This window comes from Nipponia nippon, unplaced genomic scaffold (assembly GCF_047370975.1).
Source record: "Nipponia nippon isolate SJK-2023a ecotype South Korea unplaced genomic scaffold, ASM4737097v1 scaffold_17, whole genome shotgun sequence".
Classification (NCBI taxonomy): domain Eukaryota; kingdom Metazoa; phylum Chordata; class Aves; order Pelecaniformes; family Threskiornithidae; genus Nipponia; species Nipponia nippon.
This window is the reverse complement of record NW_028262333.1, coordinates 6,533,746-6,558,866: the sequence shown is the minus strand read 5'-3', so window position 1 is coordinate 6,558,866 and position 25,121 is coordinate 6,533,746. Positions and strand designations below refer to the sequence as shown.

The following is a 25,121-nucleotide window of genomic DNA, read 5'->3' as shown; positions in this document are numbered from 1 at the left end:
GCCGACGGGTCACGGGGCCGCGCCGGCGGCCACGGCGCCCCCTAGCGGCGCGGCCCCCTCATGGCAGCGGGGCGGCGCCATGCTGCCGCTGTGGCGCGGGAGCGAGGGCCGCGGCTCCGCAGAGGCGACGTCCCGGGTTCGAGCCCCGCTCCCCGGAGGGCGGCCGGTGCCACCTCCCTGTGCCGTGGGCAGCTGGGGTTCACCTCCGCGCTCTGCAGAGCCGGTCCCCTCCTCTGCCCCTCGGTGGCTGGGCTGCTGCAGAAGGCATTCGCTGGGCCTTCAGCCTCCACTGAAAAGGCCTTTGTCAGGGCGGCAAGAGAGCAATGCGCTTATGCAGTAAAAAAATCAGGCAGATGAGAAATCTCCCTGTGCAACCCCGTGGGACCCATTGAAGCTGCCATTAACTGAGGCAGACTATTTAAATGCTCCCTCCCATTGAACACACTGGAATTTATTGGCAGGGAGCTCCCAGTGCAGCTTTGCAGGGGGCTACAGCCTCCTCTCCAAACTGCTGCCCCGCCGCTGCCCTCACCTGCGGCCCCCGGCACGGTGGGGACACGTCCAGCGCTCCCGCCCGGGCTGGCAGTGCCTTCGCCTCCCCTTTGGGGAGACTGGATTTCATTCACCCTTTTCGCTGCAAAGCATGTGCGCTGCCAGGTACCACCAGCATCGTAGCGGGGTGCCCAGCATCCCCCTCCTGGCAGCCAGCTTCATTTTGGTTCTCGTTTTGCAGCTCTGGAGCCCATGCGGGGCTTGCAATCAAGCCCAAGGAGGTCTTTGCAGCAAAGAGGAGAGCAGGAGACACGGTTCCTTCTCATCTCTTGGCGGCAGAGCAGCTTCCCAGTAATTTAGTGAACCACTATTCTTGTTTTAATAACCATTAGGGAGTCTCCCTGCAAACTCTGAGTGCGCTACAACAGCAGAAAACATGCACATCTACTGTCTCTGTTCTTATTGCCCAGCTCCCAGGAAGGTGGGAATGCCGTGTTTTCTTTAGGCTCTAAATCCTTTAACCCTGGGATGATCTATCTTCTGTGTAAGTGCAGTGCTCTAATCCTGGTTGGAGCCTTTGTACACTACTGTAATATAAATATTTATTAGCTGGCTGAGCTTTCAAGGCTCTGCCTTCATCCCGATGGCATGGTTCTGTTTGGGAGCAGCACGGTGGTTTCTGAAGGCTGGACGTGCTGCGGGAAGGGTTCGAGCATGGGGGGAAGATGCTGAAGGATCCTTCGCTGTGTGACTGTCTCTGTTCCTGCTCACTATGTGCCATCTTTCGGTGGCAAACGCTGTGGAAATGTGGATTAGTGTCTCCTGTATATTCATAAGCCACTTGCAGCCATGCAGCCTGAGATTTCTAGGCACTAGTATAGCAAAATAAAACAACATTTTCTGGAGCGTGGGAAAAATTGTCTCTGAAAATGGATCTTTTGACAACGTTGTTCCACACTGTCCTATAAGATATGTATGTAAGAGATACTGGAGGGACTGGAGTCACTGGGCGACGCTCTCATCCTCCTGCGCTTTGAGAGACACCAAGCTCACAAACTCCATATTTTTAAATTGCTTTTTATTGAAATGTAGTACATTAGCAAACCCTAACTAATCAGTATACACTATTAACATATTGGCATATACCACGTAACTACGATACAGTGTTATACTTACATCAAAACATGTCAAGAAGTTCTGCTGCTGTCAAGCTACAATTTCACAAGGGCTGGAAAGATCTGACTGTCGCGAGGGCACCGCACCGCCCGCCGCGCCTGCGTCCCCGCAGCGTCCCCGTCGCTCGGCCAGACCCCTGGTAGCTGCTGGCATTTTTAGGTTACGTGGTCACACCGGTGTGGTCCGCCTTGCAGCAAGCCAGTTGAAACAGGCTTTTCATTTTACACGCACGCAAATTGGGGTTTTTTTTTTTGTTGTTTGCTGCAGTCTCCCAAACCCAAGGGCTGGGGTGTCCCCTCTCTGCTGTGATAAAATGATCCTGTTTCAGTGGATTCTGTGCATAGTTAGCCATGGCCTCGAGCAGGTGATCCCAAATAGGCACGGTCGTACAGAGAAACTTGTAGTATTATTTAACATCTACTTGCAAACCACAGCAGGGCTGACTGGATAAGCAGAAGAGCGATGCTATCACTCAGTTTGCTCAGAAAGATTATTCCCCTTTATAGGACTAGTGCGACAGATCTTAGCAGCGCCGAGAGTTAAGTCTAGACATACGGGGTGGAAAAAGTCTACCTGCTGATGTGGTGGCAACCGAGAAGGCTTCTTTTTCATGTAGTACCTTCCCGTGCAAACACAAAGCGAGCTCAGTCAGGCTGGGACGCTGGCTGCCGTGCAGGAACCGCACGAATCTGCAACCAGGAGCTTTGCTTTAACGGCCCCAAACACCCTATTAAACTTTCCTGGCTTGAGAGCAGCAAAGAGCATCAACTTTATTTTCAAGCCCAGACTTTCCTGTGCTGGAGCATGGGAGGGCTGCTGAGCTGTTTTCTGTCAGATCCCCGTAGCGCAGCCCAGGTACACGCAAAGGCTGCGGGCAGATACAGCCTTTACTGCCTGAGACAGCCAGAGGGTGTTACAGACACGGGAACGGTAGATCGAGACCAAATCTAGCGATCCGATGCCGTTACCACAACCCAGCAGAGCTGCTCTGTTGGGAATTAACGGCTCTTGTCCCTCTGAGGGGTTCGGGCAGCTGAAGACCAAGTCAGAGCCAAGCAAAGGCAAGCCTCGGAGCACGTGGGAAGCAGCAAAAAAAAAGGCAAACGATGCAGCAAACACACAGAGCTGAGCTCAGGGCAAAGATTAAAAGCTTCTTGCTCCTGAGGGGCTCAGCTGCAGCGAGCTGCAGGTGGATGCAAGCGCAGAAGGCAATAGCCCGTGCCCCGCAGGAGCAAGGGAGCTTCCACGCGCGCGTCCAGCACCTTAGCGGATTTTTGGTCTGCGAAACCCCAGTCCCAGCTGTATGACGCTAGCTCATGTTATACCTCAGCCTTGCAATGAAATCACTCTAAAAGTAACTTCAACTTTCAACAAAAGCCTGTGTACTTCTTACTTTGCAGGACTAGTAATACTTAATTATTAACTCCTTAAGGAAGGGACTTGTTTTTTGGGCAACACCTTATACCACAGGGCCCCCACACCCGGAGACCCTGGACATTATCTCCATAAAAAGAATAAACATTCAGACGTTACTGCACAACATACGCATCCACCTCTGTTCACCTGGGCATCTCCATGCGGCCAGCGGGCTGAGGAGTGAAAGGTTTGCTCCAGGCAGGGATCCACAGAATGAGCATCCCACAACAACAGCCCACCTCCCAAACAGCCTGCTTTGGCCAAGAACAACCCACCAGGAACCTTCGTGCTCCCACAGACCGTGATGCTGGTTTGGAGCCATGAATCCCCTCTCAGGGGCTGGCCGGCATGGTGACAGCACAGCGACGGGGAAGATGCCGGGGGCCGGGCAGGCGGCAGTGCCTGCGCAACGGGGACCTTCACCCGGCTCTTGGGAGGAGAAGCAAACTGGTAGTAATCGATGGGGTGGAAGGGCAGGGATTAATTGGGGAGAATTAAGAGTGTTTGGGAACGTTACAGGCTTTTAAAAAGAGTAGGTGAACGAAAGGATCAAACAACTGACATAGATGAAAAGGTGTCGATTAGTGCTGCTTTGCAAAGGCTCATGTGTCTTTCACCCCCCAAAGCACTTCACAAGCTCCAGGTAAAACTGACGGGCCCCTGCGAGGTCAGGGTTTTGGCCAACTGGTCAGGACATCACCGATCAGGGGTTACGCAGCACCGCGGCCCTGCGCCGGGAGCGAAATCCAGTCCAGAGCCCCACTCTTGTCACTGCATCCCACAAGGAAAGGGTGGGGGGTACCACCTTTTCTCTTGATTATTTCAAAGACATTGGAAACAAAGTAGAAATAAGCACCAACTGGCAGAAGTACAGTCTACCTTTCTCCTGCTTTCCCCCCGATCTGGTTAATTGGAACATCTTTCCCTCTCTCAGCCCCTCTCCTACTCAGCGGTTTCCACCCAGCGTGCCGGAGCACAGGCTGCCCTTTTGGCAGTACCCTGCAGTGCAGCAAGTCTAGCAAGGAAGGGAAGAAAGTCAAGATATCTTTAAATATAACAACACATATGCAAGCTGTCACGGTACATCACGCACGGCTCAGGCTGGAAAATTAGGTCACATATGGATGTGAAACACGGGGTGAAAAAGGAGCGAAAGCTTCACCTGTGAAGATCAAGGTGTTTCCTGGGGTCCCTGCCCTGAGCCCTCCTGCCCTTCTCTCCCCACCCTGCAGTGCCGGCAGCAGCCCTGTGGCTCTCGTGTTTGCCCCGCTGTGCCTTGGCGTGCGCGGCGCCGTGCTACTTACTTTGTTGTAAAAAATAGACGACTATTAGCTAAGCAAAAAAATACATATTTTTAACAACTAAGTCAACTCACTCCCCAGTAATCAGGCTGCAGAGCTGCCTGAACTTCAGCTCAACCCTGGTGCCTTCATCCTTCAGCTCACGACCTATGACTGTGGCATTACCTCAAACCTAAATTGGGCGAAATGAGCCCTGGAGCCTCAGCGTGACCCCTGCCTCCTGCAGACCTCCCTCTGCTTTTCAGTAGCTGGTAAAGCCCCTGGCTCTCCCGAGCCTTTGCACTCTTTTACATGAGCATGTTTAAAGAAAACAGAAGATGTGTAAAAGTCTCATAATATAGTCCTAAACACATTTATTTAACTATTTTTGGTTTTTCTTTGGCTTATGTAGGATATCTGGCTACTCCTATAGCATCCTCAGGTGCCAAGGCAAGCATCCTAGAAGCAAGGGGAGAGTGCAAACAGGTACCAACACGTGAGCTCACTGGAGGGAGTAATTGTGAGTGGCGTTACGTAAATTTTAACATGCTTCAAATTTAATACCTAATGTTAGTATTATAGGTAAAAAGCACACTTACAGTCTGTTTTTTTACTGGCAATTAGCCTCTACGAACACAAGCAAACCTTGATTTTACAAATGTCTTATGGGAACATGCAAAACTTTCATAGAACAGGAGATCTGGGGTGGGGAAAGAGATGGTGGAGTACCATGGTTTAAATAGTTTAGAGAAACACTTGGAGATAAAAGCTTTTTTTATATGTAGAAGTCATAAAATTAATGTTTTCTGTTAAAAAGCACTTACTTTTAACCTCAAAAATGATTTTCCAAGTTACTGGCACTTACAGTTCTTGGTAGATTGCAGTATATTTTACTTCTATGAAATGACTCAACCATACACAGCACCACTGCAGCAGAACAAGAACAACGATGCTCATCAAGCTTTTTTTATATACTGATTAATATTAAAAGGAAAACCTCAAACTTACCAGCACAGCCCAGAAAAATCACCCATGTTGCTGTGCTGCCTCCTCCCCATCCTAAATATGACTAAGTAGAAGAACGCCTGCTACGGCACGTCCCAGCACGCAGGTAGGGATCAATTGTTTGAACTAGCTTTTAATTTTTCCAGTGTTGCAAGATTTTCCAAATCCAGGACGTCACTTATCATTGTCAGCTCCCTTATCCAAGATGCTGCAGCATGAATCCATTTTTATATCACTATGCCAGACCCTGATCTCCACAATCAGAGGCAAACCTTCCCTCCCCACCATTGAAACCAAGATCTTAAGTTAGAAATAAGGAGATTTAACAAAATATAAATTACATTATTTATTATTTTGTCTTTGGGGGCTTTGTACTTTCTAATGTTTCTTTTAATTTCCATTCGTTTTCAAGCTTTTCTGTATACTCTGGTACATAGCTGGTGCAAACGGTCTCAGCTGGAGCTGAGAAACCGTCCGTTTTGTTTTCATGCTGAAACCGTACTCCAGTGACGTTCCCGGTGGCCTTGGGGCAAATCCCTGCGTCGGGCTGAGGCCGTCCCTACAAGGAGGATTTGCTCAGAGCACCCGCACCCTGCGCAGTGCTACGATGGGCTCTCCTACCCAAAACCCCGCTGGCGGGGCGCTGCACCGAGCTCACGCTTTCGCCGTGGTGCCGGCGGCCAGGGCTCGCCGCACAGGGTGCCGCGTGCTTGTTGGAGACACCCAGACGTTTTTGTATTTAATCATGAACACCCAGGTGTTTGTCGCTTTATTGTAACCTGACTGCCCACCACGGATAAAAACACGCCCTATAACATCCTTGAGAGATGGTGATTTTTCTCTCGGGTGTTTGTTTTCGGAAGTCCCCCGCTCTCACGTGTCTGCCTGCTGTGATCTTGCAGATGTAATTATGAAAACCGGGGTTGCTCAATCAGCCCTTCTGCCGCCGCTGAGCCCCGTACGGGCCTGAGCTGGGTTTGGGAGCTCTGCCCAGGCTCGCCGGCGCTGTCGGGAGCTGCCCCCCTTTGCACATCCGCAAGGAGAGGAAGGATGCTGACCACGACCTGCTGCCGCTCAAGCCACCGGCTGGCATTTTCTGCGACCTTTACTTCTGCTTTGCTGGAGAAAGTGGGTGTTAAAATTGTGCTCTTAAAAAGTTCGGGGTTTAAGTGTATTTCTAGAGTGAGCTGAATGACAATAAAAGTGCATTTGGTAAATATAAATGTGGGTCTAATGAGAAAAAACTCCCTACACTTCACACCACCCACTCTTGAATTATCAGATTAAATAAAGCTGATGCACAGCAACAAAAGTCAAAGCATGCTCGCAAAGAGGATCATTTCCTCATTTTACAGAGCTCGGCTTTCCTTTTTCTCTTAAACATCCGTGTTAAAGACACAGCTGCACCACACTTCAAGTAAGGATATATGTCAAGCAGACTGTTATACAATTAAAAAACTTAATAAAGGAGGGGAAATTCCCCTGCTTGTAGCAAAAGCGGATGAAATTAAAGCGTGGCAAGGTATGTCTTACCTTTCTTTTTGGCTTAACCGATTTCTCAAGATGCCTATACAGAGGGTGAAGCTTTGTTTCACATTACAAGGACAAAAATGTGTTTCTACACCTACAGTAACTTAGACTGCAATGGAGAAAAATCCGAACATTCATTAAACAGCTATGCATTGTCCAGTAGGAAAAGGTGGAGCAGAAGCGCTCGCTCCTCCATGTCCGCTCATTTGAGGAACGCCGTGGATGACTTAAGTCCAGAGGTTCCTCTCTCGCTCTCCGTTTCTGCGTTACTCTTTCAGAAGCTTGCAAACAATATTCATTTCTCCACCACTTTTGTCACACACCGGTAAAATTGATTTTTCCTGCAGAGTGTCAAAGCGGTTGCTGCTTTCCTTTCTTCTTCTGCTTTCTGCATTCCCATTATTGATGTCAGTGGGAAAGGGCATGGCTTAGAGAATGTGTTTGTTATTTAACTGTTGCAGATCTCAACAGGAGAACGGGATGAGAAGCTTACCTCTTTTCTTCTCTGCGTAATGCCAACATGCTGGCTTTTAAAAAACCTTGGTGAAAAATTTGGTGGATTTTTTTAACACCCCCCCCCCCCAAAAAAAAAGTTAAGTGAGAAAGAAAGCTAATTAGATTCCTGCATATTTCAAAAAGTCTAATGGTTTTCAGGTAGATCAAGTGCTGGTTCTGTGAATGTCCTCTCTATAGAAAGAGACTCACTTGACTGGAGCACATGGAAGGACCAAAAGTATATTCTGTGTAGGCCATTTTTCTCCTGCTTCAGTTGAATTGGAGAAAAAAACAAGCATCAAGTTCCTTGAAATCTTTCTGCAAATGCAGGTCTTCTCTGCAGCTTTAACGTCAGACTGGCTTGCCATTGTCCGGGGTTACGTGGATTGTAGGAAACTCAATGCACTTATAAAGGTCCCTTTCAGAAGGGGCTATTTCACAGTAAGGTTATGGATTGACCAAGATATACGAGTGCTTTTACCAGTCACTGGCCATCTCCTCTGCAACCAATTCCCTTTCTGACATTGCCCAACCACCTGGACAATTAAAAAAATGGAAACAGCAGACGCCTGTATAAGAGACGCATTTGCAGTACAACACAAACTCTTAGGACCACCGTAAAACCTCTTCTGCATCGCCGCGGCTGGACCGACACAGCTCCCCATGCTGTTACTCAGCAATTTCCATCAGACAATCTTGCTTGCGCGCAATTCTTTGTCAGCTCAAAGATGCCACCCTCAGAAACCACCACAGCTGGTCTTCGTCTTTCCAATCAAGAAGGCGGGTTCGTGTTCTGGAAAAAGCAGCTCTTCTTCAGACAAAGGAGATCCATGGAAAGAGTACACAACAATAGGAATGAGAAATGAAAAAAAACAGAAAAAGGGCCAGGAAGGAGCATGGATTCCTTTCAGGTTTTGTTCTCGTCATACATGTCCAAGGCAGGCTCGATGGTTGAGAACTCGCTCTCGTAGACCAGGCTTCGAGGGGACAGGGAGTTACGATGAAAGAAGTGACTGCCTACAAGAGGTAGAACAAAACCTCGTTAGGAACACACGCGAACAACGTAACAGCTGAGTAAAGCATCCTCGTACACGGGTGCTGACCGCAAACACAGTACGCACGGGAAAAACAGCCACCCTTTAAGGCAAACCAGGAACAGCCGTATGAAACAGTTCACCCGCCCGTTCAAAGCAACTGCTTTCCACATGCATGACCAATCCCACCTCAAATGGTTCTTTCACATAAAACAGGTCAAGTCTGAGCAAGGCTGGGGCAGGCCGGAGTTTCGCACTCGGTGCTCGCTGTTGATTTACAGCCTTGTAAAGCAGGCACGTGCTTCCACGAGAAACCCAGAAACCTTCGGTAGGCGCCCAGTTCCCTCTGCCGTACACCAGCACAAAGCGCTCCGGCACAGGGTCGAAAGGAATGAGCAGGCTGAGCGAGGAGGTCACCAAGGATCATCCGACCGATGCTGTGGAAAGCCTGACCTCCTCCAGAGCTCAGCAACCTCCATCCACACAGAGCCACCTTCCAGAACTACGCACCCACGTATTTCCTTACACAGAACCGAAGGAGACCCAGCCCTCTTCTCCAACATTGGTGATACCCGAAACTAGCACCAAGTGGCTGTTGATAGAGCGGGGAATGGAAATTCATTTTTTTCCTTGGTGGCCTGGCATTCCTGTGGCTCTCCAAACCCACAGATGTGTTTTGCAAGGAGCCCAGCCCTACTGCCGTACAAACGGTTCTCTCCAAAAGCATCTATCAGATCAGGCCCTTAGCCAAAACATTTCATTACTCAGTTTCTCGATCCCAGGGGGGATTAGCTGGGAGCAAGGCTGCTTAGATTACAATACGCCAGGCAGCCACATGAGCCAAACTGGAGGCAACTGAAAAGCTTCCAAGTTCATCAAGAAGACGCACAGCAAACCAAGGTACCTCCAGTTTCAGGCATCAGTGGAGCAAGATGCTTAGGGGATTACAGTTTTAGCCCTGGCAGAATTTAGGTGCTTAAATCCTCCTTTCTTTGCCAAATTTTAAGTCCAGCCTATGCCCTTCTGAAATGAAGAGCTTACAAAAGACACGGAGGAAGAAGAATTCAGCTGCTACTGTCCGAAACACCTTTTCTCCTTCCCCACTCACCCAAAAGACAGAGACTCAGAAAAGAAAAAAAAAAAAAGTCCTTATTAGGATTAAAAAGAAAAAGCTAGAGTTATAACCAAACACGTAGAATTGTTGAAAGAGCAAAAGCAAAGATGAATTTTGCACTTATCAAAGCAGAGGCCTCAGAACAGCACTGGCTGGAAGAGCCAGGGACACTGTAGACAGGCTCCATGCAAACTCATTTTGCAAGCTGTGACAGCAAGCTGCCATCCTGATTTGCAGCAAACTCCGGCCTGAGCTGCACAGCAGTTGTGTGCCCAGGTCAAATCCTTGATAAGAACAGCAGCAAACTGAAGCTGGGCAACCTATCTGCTGCTCCTCCAAACCTCTCTTTTGTCACCAAAAGCCAGTACACACGCTCGCTCCACCATTCACACTGAGAAGGGGAATTTATCATAAGCAAATTAATTTATTTTTGATCTTGTAGTTAACTGAAATGAGTGAAATTAGTAGTTACATTGCATAGGGGCGAATTGTTCATTCTGCCAGGAGCATATATCCAGGTATTCAGAAGTGTACTGTGTTGGAATATACTTCCACAGAAGCAGTCGGTAGGGGATGACGAACACCCGCTTTCTAGATCTGAACCCGCTCCCAAGTTTACAGGTTTCTAAACCTGGGCAATGCTTAAAATAAAAAATAAAAAAAAAATTAAAAAGGTTGAGTTTTTGAGGGAATATAAACTTGGAACTATGACTTCCAGCTGATCATAGTCTGTCTTCAAACAAAAAAAATGAACCTACTTTGAAATTATACCAGATAAAACTGATTTCAAGATTCTTCTTGAAATGTGTTATGAGTCAGGATCATTTAATTTTTGATGACTGAGTCTCAGCTTGCAGTTGAAATAAGCCATGGATACTGGATGTTTCATCTCCCTTTCCTCCGCCCGCTGAAACGTTACATACTGAACTGGCAATGCTGAAATGAAACAAAGGAGATTCTAAAAGCTCAGTGTTGCTTTTGTTTTTATGACACAAAAACCCAACACGGGATTAGGAAGCAGACAGCCCAGGCCGTCATTTCCTCCGTGTGCACCCAGACTTCCACACTGGCAGATTCAAGGGAGAGATTTAATCAACAGGCAGACAGGTCATCTGACAACAAATATTTTCAATTAATCTGGAAAAAGGCACTGTACACTGTATATCCAACACCTCTAAAGCTCTTTACTGTGATGTTTTCTTGCTTATTGGCAAAGGAAATTTAAGCCACCCACTGCCAGGGAGGCTGCATGTTTCCATACAGATACAAATCGCTTGGCTTTCACACCACTTTCGGGACACATCATTCATTCTTTTCCTACATGTCTCTCTCCCCTACCATTCAGCAGAGCCCACCCAGGGCTGAAAATCCAGCTGCTGCTCAGTGTTTTTCAACACTCCATCTCCAGGTGCTCTAATAACCAGGCCGGTGTCATTGCCCACAACTTGCGGCTAGAAAAACGGAGTCGGCAGGGCACCGTGACCCAGCGACGCTCATCTTCATGCAGAAAACTGCTAGTGTTTGTTTAAAAATGTGGCATCAGTCCAGTTGATAAATTTACTGTATAAATGTGTTTTAAGGACAAGTAGCAACATCCACAGTTCCAAATTCATGAATCTGTTCTTCCTATTTTGCACTTACCAAGAAAGATCCAGATTTATCCCTTAGGTATGGGAAACAAATGGGAAGTCTGCATTCAGTTTTAATACATGAAAATGAATCCTTCAGTGCTTTCTGCCACTGTTCTTCATTATATACTTACAAAGAACTTTTCAGATAAGTTGTATTGAGTCTGAAAATAAACATACCACCCTGGAATTATCTTTATACCTACCATAGGATGCTACAGAAGTGGGCACAACATCAAGGCCAAAAGTTCAAGAGACTGATGTAGCATTGCAGGTGCATCAGGAGTAAGTATCACCCGCTGTTCCCTTTCCATCTGGAAGTATTTTAATGCCCTGAGTCATTAATCAGGGCCACCTCCTGCCACAAGCTGCACTCCCTCCACAGCTCCTCCAGCACAATGACTTCTTAACGTGCAAATCCGATCTGAGCACTCCCTGTCTCCGACAATCTGTTTTAGACACCCTCTCGGTGAAGGAACAACAGAGCAGGATTATTTCATAAAGCACCCTTCCCTCGAAGCCAGCTGCTCAGCAAGGCACTGCTGCTCCCTCTTGCACTCTACCCTGCTGTACCCCTCCGTCAGCCCCGTCCTGCCATCTTTGCAACATCTGGGAAGAGGGACCAGCTCTTCTCCTTTCCTCTCACTCTTATGATTATGCATACGAGAGTAACATTACGACTCATCTTTTACATGTGGATATCTAAAAGCATGTGAGGCAACAAAAACTGTGGGAATTTCCTTCTTGCGTCTATCCAGAGTCAAAAAATTGAGTTTCTGGGATGGTGCAGAGCCCATCTTTGAATATACTTATTTCATTAGCAGGATAAACTTACATTACTAGCCTGACCTGTAATTAACCTAGCAGATACTGTCTGTATTTTTATTAACGCTTTGTTGAGACAATTGTTAGAGGCTCAGAAGAAAGATTAAAGAAGATGGCCCTGGGTTATTTAAATCCTCTACGGAGGGAAACGCACCAGAAGCCCTGTCAACCATTTTGTTCCCAGTATCACTCAACTTCTCCTTCTGCTGCTGTTCTGTAGAAGAAACATGAACTGGGACTGTTTGCGGTGCCTTTTGCATCTGGGTCACCACGCTCTTCAGGCTGCCCCTGCGCATCCCTCCTGACAGCACTAAAAAGCACCGAAGGATTTTTGTTTCAGGAGACAGGCACAAACTTCTCAATTTTACTATTGCTGTCGAGATACAGGTGAAAAAAAAATGTCACCCTTTTGTTTCATAGCCTGTACCCTACATCATGCCCTAACCACATTCCTCCGTTTTTGGCAACAACGCTCAGTTGACAAATGCTGTATTTTACACAGAGACAGTCCTCAGACACAGTACGTTTGAGGTTTTTTTTTTCTCTTCATGAGTAAGTCCAATGGGGTTTTCCAGTCTTTCAAGATGCACTTACTGCTCTATTGATTGTTTTCATGTTTCTTTCAAAATTTCACAAGGACATACCGAAAAATAATCCTATTAAATGTACTGAAGCTCTCACATACTTCATTTTTTATTATAAAAGCTGCCTTCTCAGCTGAAGCCTGCTGGACAGAGAAGAATTAAGAAACTATTTTAATGTAGGCTCTGGCTGTGTTCCTAAATTCTAAAAGTGCCTATACATAAAAACAAAATTAAATTAAACCCTCTATTTCCCAGTACATAAAAAAATTAAATCTTACAGTAAAATTGGTTCTTTCTGTTCATTTAATTAAATTAGAAAACATTAAGTTTTAAATGTCTACATCTTGATACGAGAACAACAAAACCAACCAAACGCAGAATAGGTTTTAACTTCTATCAGTTATATTTTCCTTACCGATTTGTTACCTTCATCTACTCATTTCATTAACTCAGGCATTAGCATTTGGCTGTGAATCAGATGCGCATGTTTTAACTGACTGTTGTGAAATTACTCATATGCTGCTTGCATAAGTAAACTTGTGTGAAACAGCCTGAGTGAGGACAACGATGAGAGATGTTTTCCCCCTGCCTCCTCACCGGTAAAAAAGGCATGGCAAGAAGGGACACGTTTGCATAGACTTTCTACATTACAATAAAGATCATTATCAATCTTTCACCATCTGAATTTGAACAAAAACTAGCCCTGTCACTAATATGAAAGAAGGCTTCACAGCTGACAGTGGGGGAAAACGCTACCTTTTCACTTGGTATTAGGAAGGAAGAAGTGGTTTAGAGTAGCTTCACTTTTATCAGAAAGAAGGGTGGGGTGAAAGCAAAAGACAGAAAAAGGTTTATGATTTGTTTGTTGAGAAAACAGCGTTGCAAACCTTGAGCAATGTCTGACCTGAAGATAAAAATCATACCGCAATCCTCCCTGTGCGCCACAGGAGCGTTACAGGAGGAGAACTGGAGAAAATGTTCTTATTTCAAATGAATTCTCCTCTGGAGTCAAGGTAAGCCCGTTATGTACTAGAATGCTTGGCCCAGCTTTTTTCCTTAACGAGTTGGTATGGAGCGATTGCTCATAATACTCGTTAGTCATTCCAGTGCTGGGTGGCATCCTAAGTACGGCACTGCGCGAGACTTCCACTTGTTAGCTTGTGTGCCCAAAACGCAAGGAGAAGAATACAGATCTGCAAAGATGAAGTCATTCGAAGGAAATAAAGCACCTTATAAAATTTACAAAAGGCTGTCAGAATGAAGTACTAACACAGAAAGTCCAAGAAAAATAAAAATTCTCACAGAGTAAGATTTCATAATTAAAGTTTTTTTTATTTCTTTACTTTTTCCTTAATACAAAGCTTTGGCATCAGCAAATTTTATGAAAAAATAGAATGTACTAAGTAATTGCTTGTGCTGCATGATCGATAAATGATGCATAAAAATAGGTGTCTCTCTCCAAGGCAATCGGCCGGAAAGCGTTTCTTCAATACCATTCTGCTCTGTGGGGAAAAAAAAAAAAAAGGAACAAAATATTTATATTAAATTTAATACTGCCAATACTAAAAAATAAAAATCCTGTAAAAGTTAGTGAGAAATGACTAATCATACAAGGCCAGAGCATTACAAGAGGTCTGTACTCCTTACATCATTCTTACAGGACCAGTTAAACAGAAAGGACAGCCAAAGGTTTGAGCACTTCCAAACTTTTGAGGAAACTCCATCTGCTACTGAAAACTTTCTCTAAGTGGTGGTGTCTGACATCTGGGCTTTTTTGGACTTTAAAACACAGTCATACAGTAATTTCTGACCTTCCCTAAGAAGCAAAGCAAAATGTGCTTCTTTTGTTCCTTTCAATCACTACCGAAACCATTTAATAGTAATAGTGCATGAATATTATGAGACCAAGAAAAAGCAGCTGGTTCCTTATTTTCTTATCACTTAGACAATGTTTACTTTTATCAGAAACTATTTAAAAATGCATACGTGTGTGCATATATACATATGCACAAACATATATATACACACAGTTACATATGTATATACACACAACTCCAGAACTATTGCTCTCCATAAATATGTTTAAGTTGCAGGAAGAACATAGAAAACAAAAGGATCAGAACACGTTTTTAGGTGAGTTTTAATCCAGAATATTTGGCACCTTTTACTTCCATCAGCATATTACATGGCCTCATTCTTGCTACTGTTGTTTTCTGATAAGAAAAAACCCTCAGCTTCCTCTTGAAACAGTACCATAACAAACGTAGGGTATGCCAGCATTGCTTTTTATATGGAGAACAGCATAAAAAGCAGGTATGCTGTTATGACATTTAATGGAAACTGCAGTGAGAGGGACCTGACGTATATTTGGCATGATATTCAGCACAGGAAATGCTCTGTCTGGCACTGGGGAATGTTAAGTGTCAATGAAACAATAAATCTAAGCATTAGTGTCATACATACACATTTTAAACTGTCTAAAATGAGTAGTCAAACCTAGCAGCACTTGTGGAGGCTGCTTAGATCCCAAAGGATTCAGCTGAAAAGCTGTTGAGGTTAAAGGCTACAGCTAGGTACCTCAGTTACCTAAATAAGTGATTTTTGACAGCTCTAGTTTCTGTGGTTGCTAGTTTTCTTAAGTCTGCCTCAAATCATACACGTGTATATGCTTGCATTTTCATTCCCGTCACTGGGGAAAGCAGCTCTCCTTACATCAGCACGCCCTTTGTTTGTGCTAAGGGAACATCACTGTGAAAACACTTCGCTGGAGGCCCTATCTCCCTGCCAATGTGAGGCAGCTTGCCCTTTCAGTAAACATAGACCCAGAGCCGACTGAGCAAAAGACAACAAGAGTTGCAAGGCAAGGCAGAAATGCAACTGCTATCAGTGCCCACATCTGGATGATACTACATGGGCTACAGTTCCTTTGTCTTCTTCCTAACGATGTGGAAATGCCCAGAAATCCAGACATTCCTGTTTCACAACTCATCTTGCTCCATGCTTTCCCAAGCTATTTTTCAGTGCAGAACTCTGTTCAGCTACAGCTATGTTACCAAGTTGCTGATTGATAGTTGCAATGTCAAGATTTTGATAAATGGAAAAAAAAAATAATCAGGAGACTTGATAGGGCTATTGGAAGTTCTAAAACGTTTCTTCATTAAGCCCTTTTGGAATTAGCATCTGAAAAGAGGAGGAAAGGAAGATTTGCAAATTAATGGTAATCAAAGGTCCATGATGACCAAAACCTCTAGGAACTTATTACAGCACCTCCTGAAGAAGATTAGCTTGAGATGGTCTAAAATTTTACACTATAGACTATTAGACATGTTCCCATCTTATTGAGGAGGACAGCTTATACTTTCCAGACAGCAAGTAAAAAAAGCACTTTTATCTAAAAAAAAAAAAAAAACCAAACAAACCATGCTTATAAAGCTGCATTTCCAGGCTGCACAGGAGACTGCCTTTGAATCTCACCCCACTTTTGGTAAGAGATCAACACATTAATGGAAACTCAGCTGCATCAAGATGTTCAGAGACAAAAGAAAGATGTTGACATTTTTCCTCCCCAAATAAATAAATTATGATTAAATATATATTATGAGCCCAGACGTTCTGTACATCTAAATGAAAATAGCTAGATGTACCTAGTTAATATATCTGCGGAACAGATTTACACTTGCCCACACACAGAACTATAGAAAAAGACTGAAAGTCACGTGTTAAGAGTCATTTCTCGTCCAGCCTGTCTGAAGGGAGGCATTGGGGGTGTCTATAAAAATTAAGAAAGCGTGAATGTCTTTAAGCACTAATTTGACTGCAATTTTTAAGCATAGTAAAATGAGGGGTCGGAAGACTGGTCTGCTCTGTTCACTTGGGAGAAGAAACAGTAGTGTGTTCATTGCTTTCATCTCTCCCTCTCCTAAGAGCAAAAAGGTAGTTTCCTATTTAAATACCTTTTTTCATAGCTGAAAGTATGCCAACCAGGAATACAGATTTTTTTCTTTTAATATGAAATTTGACTATGAAATTGAGGTGAAAACTAACTGATGGTAGTACTTTTTGGCTCTGCCAGATGAATTTTGAACATGGGAATTTCATGGCAGAAATCTAATGTTTGCCTAGACTATTTACCAAAAACTGAATAGAAATATTCTCTCTTTTCCCCAATTCCACGTCTCCACTTAGCAAGGAGATTTCCTCGGACAATCCAGCTAAATATAAATTAAGAGGGTCTTTAGATGTTACCCTGGAACCTACTGTTAACAGAGGCTTACGTTTGAGAAAAGCAGAAAAGGCATTTGATTCTTTGAAAACTGCATTTTTACTCTTCTCTATTCTCTTAGTATTTGTTCCCAATGTTGTCCACGACACACACCCACCAGAAATATAAAGAAACATCTGAATATTTACTTACTCATTAGCATTCAAGCTAGCTGTGGCTTTGATGATCATGTAGCAGAGTGTAAGGGCACTGAGGAGGCCAAAACTGGCAATAATAAACCATTCTTCTGTTGACAAAGGAAAGGGAGGAAATCACTCGTGGGAGAAGGCTTATGTCAAAGCGATGCCAATATTTCCCTCAAACACCACTGGCGGAAGGCAAGAGGCTTCTAAGCCATGACTGGCACCAGGAGGTGAAGCAGAAGGAGGTTAGCCACAGAGTTACTGACTGGAGAAGGCTAGCAAAGAAGAAGTGGAGAGAGGTGTGGAAAAAAAGCATGGCACAACAATATTTCCTGGCTGAGCCCCAGGGTTAGTGATAAAGAAAGATTACTTAACAATGTAAAGTGAAATGCAGGAACAAGGGAAGATGTAATGAAAACTCTGTCCGCCCCCAAGTCAGAAAAGGTTGTCAGGGTTGATTTAGATTTGCTGAGATGCAGCTCTTGACATAAGCATACCCAGTATCCTTTCACACTTAATTTGTGTCTTTGCCCCCTCCCGCCTGAATAAATGCTATAGTGTTACTTTAAAAAAACGACAAAAAATAGGATAGCTTGTTCAAGAGTAAAAACATAACTAGAGTTTTCTATTTAATATAAAGGAATACAACATGGAAAAATAATTTCAACGTTAGTGTATACATACAGACACATTAAAAAAAAAGCAGTATAAAGAAAAAGTAGTATTAAAGAATGTTCATTATTCAAAGTTCTCCCTCCTCAAGATCAATCTGGCACATAGTAATAGATCGGAATACAAACACTTTTGTTGAATATGGCTTTTGGTTTAACTCTCATGCATCAAAGAATGTATGTGTCATCCATAAAATCCAAACATTTGAACAGCCTTTTCTAAAGCTTTATTTTATAAACATTGTCAGAATGAACTGTTGCCGATTATTTCTTGTTTTACCCTGGCATCCCATCTGTGCAAGAGCAGTACTACAGTTGGGAACAGACAGTAAAAATACTTTCTGTAAAACCAAGTAGTGAAAAGTTTCAGTTAAACTACTGAGTTTTCCCACCCATGACAAGAAAAGCAACACACCAACAGATTTGCTCTCTGTTCAATAGAGCTGAATACAAGATGAATCAGATGTCGAACACTGCATGACAAAGTGACTTACTGGCTTTGTAAAGAATCTAGATTTTTGTATGTAGATTTTTCCTCCTCAGATTAGGACATTCCTGGATACGGACTACGTGTTTCATGAGATGAGATTTTTTTAATGAGACATTTACTTTGCTACAGCATCTAAAGAAACACTCTAATGGACTGTATCAATTACAGACACATGTATCAGTGGCAAACAGTGTCACTAAGTTCAAAATCTAGATCATAGATGCACATAAGCAAAACACAAGGAGAAAATTAGACTACTGTATTGCATAGATTCTATTTTTGCAATTCAGCCAGAAAAACAACCATTCATGCATCAAATCGAGACTGTACAGCATATGGAAAAATGATGCAATTCCACACATACTGTATTCATTATAGTGCTGTTATACATTAAAAACCCCAGGTAAAATCCAGTGAGTGGAAATTTCCCTTGCTGTTCTTATGCATAAGAGCTTGCAAGCAGTGCAGGAACAGTTTTCTGATGTCATAAAACACTTGGACAATACTCAAATGTTGGCACATCAAATATTTTTTTTTAATTCACAAACTTTGTAAGAAAAACCATCTGCTAAGAGATGTCAGAATTCCAGTAGCAATGTTCTCAGGGGAAAAATGTCTGCAGAAGTAGTAATCAGCTAAAATATTTATATTTGTATAAATTATTGGATGTAAAGTATGCTGAAAGGGTAAATAATGGTTTTGGCAATCCAGCTTCTTGTACTGGTTACCAAATTCAGAAGGGTTATTCTGTTGCCATTTTAGTTCATCCAGTGATGAACTTGCATGCAGATCTAAATGGATATACCATTAATAATGAAAGTGTTGGCACCGTCGTACCTAGAGTTATCGGTTTCAATATGGAGCGTATGCCTCTTACAGAGACACTGAGGTCACCTTTGTCCCTGCAGGGAAACCTCTCACCACGGCCCTGCAGCACAGAGCTACAGCAAAGCAAGCGCCACGTACCAGGAAAACCATAGAACTCTACTGGTAGCCAAAGAAAACTTACTTGTCACAGCAATGTTGATCTCTCCTGACCTTGGCGTTAGCTCTCCGTCCTGTGGAAGCTGTGACATCCCAGAGGTGCGCAGGGGCTCCAGGCTGAGAGAGCCGTCATTGGCAAAATCGCCAAGTGCTGATCGCCTGCTAGCTGGCTGGCCTCTGGTAAGCCTTTCCATGTCAAAGGCTACATTATCTGTACATGGCACGTTTGGCTGGAAAAACAAGCGATTCCACATTACAACGGTGAATATTCTATGTGTAGCAAACCTATAAATTGAGTAAAACCACACACACACACTATTCAGCTGCTACGACTGTCCTCAGATCACACAGGAGAAACACACATGATTTAGCAAGTTCTATCTGAATTTGGTCCTTTGGTTCACCTTAAAGCGGTGGAGGAAAAAGCAGAAAAAAGCATTAAGATTCAAGAAAGGGACTCAAATATGCTTGTATCATAGCCTATGCCTGTATGGTTTACTACCACGAGCAATGATGACATGCATGAAATTCTACAGTATCGTGCTCTAAAAATCCATGTATGTTATTAATTGCAAAAATAGGTCATCCACAGCATATCCGTAACTATTTCTCAGAAATGTGCAAATTTGCAGCTGACACAGCTAAAAATGGAGGCCTGATTTTTCTCACTGGCTTGATTCAAAAGCTGCTTTAGACAGTATCTTCATATGCTCTTCTCTTTCTTCCTTATTTCTTTCTTCTGAAAAGAGCATTGCTCCCACCTTATAATCTTTTCCTCATATGGGAAAGATGGAAAAATCCTCTTTGAGGTTCTTCACTTCTATCCCTTTGTGAACTGGTCAACAAAAGCAGTCCTCAGGGATCCCATGAGCCATGCGCTGCTTGAGGAAAGCTCGCTGGCCTTGGCTAGGGCATGGCTTTTAATGTGTAAACAAATTTAAGAGTGTCTGCGGGAGACCACAACAAGAACAAGAGATTTACAGAGTAAATTTAACAAAGAAGGGTTGAAAGCAGTTGAGAAAAAGGAAGATTATAGAGAACCTAGTAGACTTTCAGTAGATAAGAAATTGTTATAAGTGGAAATACAACAATACATTACCAATGACCAACCAGGGAAAGGAACAACAACAAATCAGCTTTAGCAGCAGCAAAGAAATTGGTAAGAAAACCCAAACATTTTCTGACTAAGGGTACTGGAAAACCCTTCTCCCTTTCTCCCCTACAATTATTCCTCCTGTTCTGGGTCTCAGACATGGGAGGAAGAAGCTCACAACAGTGCAACTTACCACAATTCCCAGTGCCTTCAAAATGTTCAGTTTACACATCGGACACGTACAGTGCTCACTAAGCCATGGATCCACACAGGCTTTGTGGAAAACATGCCTAGAAGAACACACAAGGCACATATAATTTGCAAACAATTCTATTTTATACAATGAGAACTACTTTAACAAACTTTTAGACAGTTTCTTGTTTAATTAAGCCAGCAGAACAAATTCTAGAATTACCAGTATTGTGTGCTGATTGCAATAAGAAAAAAAATAAAAAACCTCTTGCTTGCTGTTGCCACTCTTTACTAATAGTTCAACTAGAAAGAAACACTTAAAAGGAAGGGTTTTTTTTACTTCCCCCCCTTATTGTTGATATGAGTATGCACATGGGCAAAATAACTAGGGTAACAAAGTCCCCCCCAAAACCTTGTGTAAAGTCTTGTCTCAATTTCTATGTAGAACCTGGCCATAACTTGGGTAGGAAGAGCACAGATCCATCAGCAGTCAATTTTATTGAAAAGTCAGTGCAACCAACCCAAACGCACTTCTGTTTGATTTTGAAAGGGCTTTTATAATTATCACATCTAAGTAAAAAGAAGGCTTTTCCTACAATCAGTATTTCTTGAAAACAGGAAGGAAAACATGTCTATCATCATATGATGGTCATAAAAAAAGAAGAATCTTTCAAAAATGAAAAGGCAAACTGGGCTTCTACTTGCATAGCAGGGAACTCTGCAATAGAGAACAGTCTGAATTGCCACCTACATTGCATACAAAATCTTAGTCACATACATGACTATAAATGTAACAGTGTTGGGATTGATATAAACCAATATAACAAAAAAGGGCTATGCAGAGACCAAAACAACATATTTAAATTAAAAGAGTTAAAGGAAGTGTCCTACTGGCTTTTCAAAAGGCAAAGAACTTTTCAGAGCATACTCATGGCAGAAATGGGTATCACTAGATGTTCTACACAATACAACTTTAGCAAATACTCATAATAACCTAGTCTGAATAACTGCCTACGGTAAGGACACAGATCTTTCATTTCCAGCGGTACTGCCTGCAGAGCAAAAAGCCAGTAAGAGCAGGCACACCCGAACATGACACACCGGTGACCACTACAAAGATCAGCAGTTACAAGGGCTGCTTAGCCAGCAAAGAGCTGTGCTCTGCAACCAGCAGGCGAAGGAGCAGTGGCAGAACAAGGAGCTCTTGCCGTCTATTTGAGGCATCAGCACGGGCTGTAAGAGGTCATGCATGTCCCCAAGGCAGCATGAAGTTGCGATACTCTCCGTCCTCTCCTTTCTCAGGTTGTACTTGTTGCTCTGTGCCTCAGTAAGCTCGTCATAGGGTTTGGGACTTCTTTGCTCCCTATCCCTTGGGATTTTAAAACCAGAGACCAAATGAGGCATGTTACCAGGTAATTCTCTTTTAAATGTCTGGAAAGTGACTGGAGAAAAAGGCCTCATGCATTTGTTAACAAACATGCATGGAAAAAGACAGTATATAATGGTTTTGTCTATGGCTACTAAGACTGATAGAGGGACTAAAGTACACCAACGTAATTAGGTTCCAGTCAGCTACAACTATATATCCCACCTGTACTAAAGATGCATAGACTTACAGGGTATAATATAGTCAACAGAAGATGGACAGGGAGCAAAAGAACTTTGCTTATCTATATCCCAGATATTGCAGGAACAGAAACTTACAGAATCTCAGCTAGTCGCTTTGCTGGACAGTCCTTTAGCAATATGGCAATCACGAAAAGCAGGATATATACATTGCTTACTGTTCAAATAACTGCACAAAATACAAACTCACTTCTGTCGTTATTAGCTCTTAACACATTCCCTTTATGACTCACAAAACTACAGGAATCAATGTTTAGAAATCCTGGGTGACAGAAAATGGTTTGAAATCTTCTGAAACAGAGAGATGCTATTTATCGTGGCTTTTAGTTGCTTATGTTTCCTTTTAAGACTCTGAAGTCTGTTTTTTAGAGTAGGACAAACCTGAAAATCTAATATTTTGGGAAACAGCAGACATCAAGACTCCACAGAAGTATGAAAACAACTTTAATATATCGTTATCAGCTAATCAGTGCTGTAGAAGCACTCGGATCAAGTGAAGCAGGCGACTGATATGGATGCCAACATGTGTCCGCTAAATATTATGAGTTATTTTAAAGAGTCATTAGCAGTTTGATATAGTTCAAATACGCCAGAACGGCTCAACTATTTTTGTGACCTCTTAATTCTTTGCTTTTCCTTCCTAAACCTTCAAGGATGTTTATTAATGTGTTTCAAAAAAAGTGTAGTTCCCCAAAGGTTATTTATTGATTTAGATCAGCATGGCTCTGCCTACTACTTAGGCAGTTTATCTACTCCTTAAAAAGCTTGCTGATACCATCACCGTGGCTCAGACTCTGTCTGGATTTCTCTGCTTCCAAGAGTTATAAAGCAGTTATACAGCAATGAAGATAGTAAACATATGAATTATTTTAAAAACTCAGTCTGCCAAAGTAAGCTCTTGCATTTTCTTCTATCACAAACCCTCTCCATCTCCATATTTCTGCCACTTGTTTCCCAAGACCATAAATCTGAAGATTTCCTAGCGAGTTGCTCTAGGTCACAGCAGCTGACGACGTTCCCCCAGGAGCCACGCACCGGGGAGTCAAGTGTGACACAGCTTTTGCTGCCTCTCCAGCCTCGGGGCTGGAAGAAGCGCGGCCAGCAGCCAGGCCGGTAGCAGGGAAGGAGTCTCCCATGCGGGCATAACTCCAAACAGGTGACCTGCAGGTATTTTTCCACTCTGTCAGCATACCCAAGCCAGTTGCCCTCCAGCTTGTCATAAACACTGTAATGCCAACTCTGTTGTACAACACAGCCTCTTTGCAGCATTTCAGAGGGAAGAAGTGAGTTAGAAATCTCTTTCCGTGGTGTAATGCCTCCAAATTCGCATGTCACACAAGAAGAAGGGTTTGAACGAGTTTACAAGTGCTATTTCCCCAGAGCTCATGACACTTCCCTGCTCGCAGTGCAGCATCCCACCAAAGGGACCTGATCAACATGCTGCCTGCAAAGTAGCATCTTTGGCTACTGCTGGAGGCAGCTGCTCCCCTTGCCCTGGACTACAAACCTCCCAGCCGGGCCAGCAAGCAGCACATAGTCCGTCCTTCCCTGCTGCAGGCAGCCCTCTGCAGCTAGCGCAGCTGAGGAGCGATGTCCGGCCTGCTGCAGCGGGAAGGAAGGCGCCATGCCTCCATCCCCAGCACGCAACGCCAGGGGAGAGCAGCCTCAGCGCTTTCCACAAATACGTAGCATTGCTGGGGGAAAAGAGAGACTGTCCCTGCAAGCAGGCGGCAGAGAAAGTGGGAGTGGTGCAGAGGCCTTGCAGTAAGCGGGAAGGGTAGCATTGAGATACTGGGTTAATTTGCTCTTAAAAAAAAAAAAGCGCAGCAGCTATTTGCAGCAGCACAGAATCAAACTGATAGAAATCTGGCTTAGTTGCTTTTGTCACTTCCCCCCCCGTCTTGCCCAGTAGTACAGGAAATATTATGAATTTAACTTAAAAGCCATTTATTTTAACTTATTCACTACTTTAATTCTCTTCCCACCTTGTAAATTCCTTCCTTCCCAGGCCATCTTTCTGCCCTTTCCAATGTCACTCTGTGCTTTTCTCTAACCTGTCACTTTGCTCTCCCCTACCCTTATCTCTCACCAGTCCTTCACACTACCCCCTCCTGATCACTTTTCACCCAGTGCCCCTTCATCTCCTAGATGCACTGGTGTGATGGTAAAGTAAAACTATCTGAATAAAGAAAATTGTCCATGAGGTTTGTCTTTTTGTCTTTTTCTTTCTGACGTTTGCTTACACTACTTATTTTTAACTTACATAATGATATTCACAAAAGACAGAGACCTCAGGCTTGTAAGTCTGAGACAGATGGCTGCCTTATCCCTCTGTGCGCTAAAAGCCATAGGTATGTCCATAGGCTGTTGGTACTGAACATATTTCTCTCTCTGAAGCACAAAATGAATGACAGAAATTCAATTGCATTGTTTGCAGTAATCTTCATTTAAGTTTATTTTTAAATTGGCCACAATTTCCCACCTGCCACAAAGCTTTTCATCACAAATACGGTGTTTCACTACAGAATTTTAGGTGCTGTGTGTCTGCCCAAACCCGACTCCTCTCTGCTGAGGCAGAGTGACAGACCATACTTAACTGCAGAGAGCAATTATAGCACCAAAGAGAAATCCTACTTTTAAACTGATGAAAGCAGCAAGGATGTCATATGTCAGTGATTCCTACTGTCTAATGATTATAGCTTCCTCAACAGGCACAGTAAGAAAAACTTCTAGCCTTTCATTTGCTTCCTCTTGGTCAAGCCATTTTCTCCAAGGTTTTCTTGCAATTTATTTTCTCATCTGTCTTAGAGACTCTCTTGTAGGTTTTTTTTGTGTGTTGTTTTTTTTTTTCTTTAACTAACTTTGCATGTTGCACTAAAAATGAGAGGTTGAAATATCAGGAAGTAGAAAGGGATTAAACCTCCAAAACAAGATTTGGGGAGACGCGTCTCAGACGTTGAAGACTGAAAAGTCTTACATGCAAATTGAAATTTATTGGGCTCATCTCTGCAGGTACTAGTTGGCCGTTCACCTACAAATATAAAAATGTCTTGTGGAAAGCATTCATCTCAATGTTTCCATC

The 25,121-nt window shown here is 43.6% G+C and overlaps 1 protein-coding gene across 4 annotated transcripts in view; it reads right to left on the bottom strand.

Moving 5' to 3' along the window:
* Positions 1 to 1,553: 1,553 nt before the first annotated feature.
* RNF130 (ring finger protein 130) overlaps positions 1,554 to 25,121 on the bottom strand; it is a 55,440-nt gene continuing 31,872 nt past the window's right edge. The window contains exons 6-9 of one of the 4 annotated variants that reach the window (XM_009466798.2): positions 20,415 to 20,511; positions 19,154 to 19,358; positions 16,994 to 17,087; positions 13,886 to 14,081 (exon numbers count right to left, since the gene is read on the bottom strand). In XM_009466798.2, coding sequence (XP_009465073.1) covers positions 14,066 to 14,081; positions 16,994 to 17,087; positions 19,154 to 19,358; positions 20,415 to 20,511 — 412 coding nt within the window. In that variant the 3' untranslated portion in view covers positions 13,886 to 14,065. Of the gene's footprint in view, positions 8,412 to 13,885; positions 14,082 to 16,993; positions 17,088 to 17,111; positions 17,259 to 19,153; positions 19,359 to 20,414; positions 20,512 to 25,121 lie in introns of those variants that run through there. The other 3 variants (XM_087753800.1, XM_087753799.1, XM_087753801.1) reach the window with 3 other exon arrangements.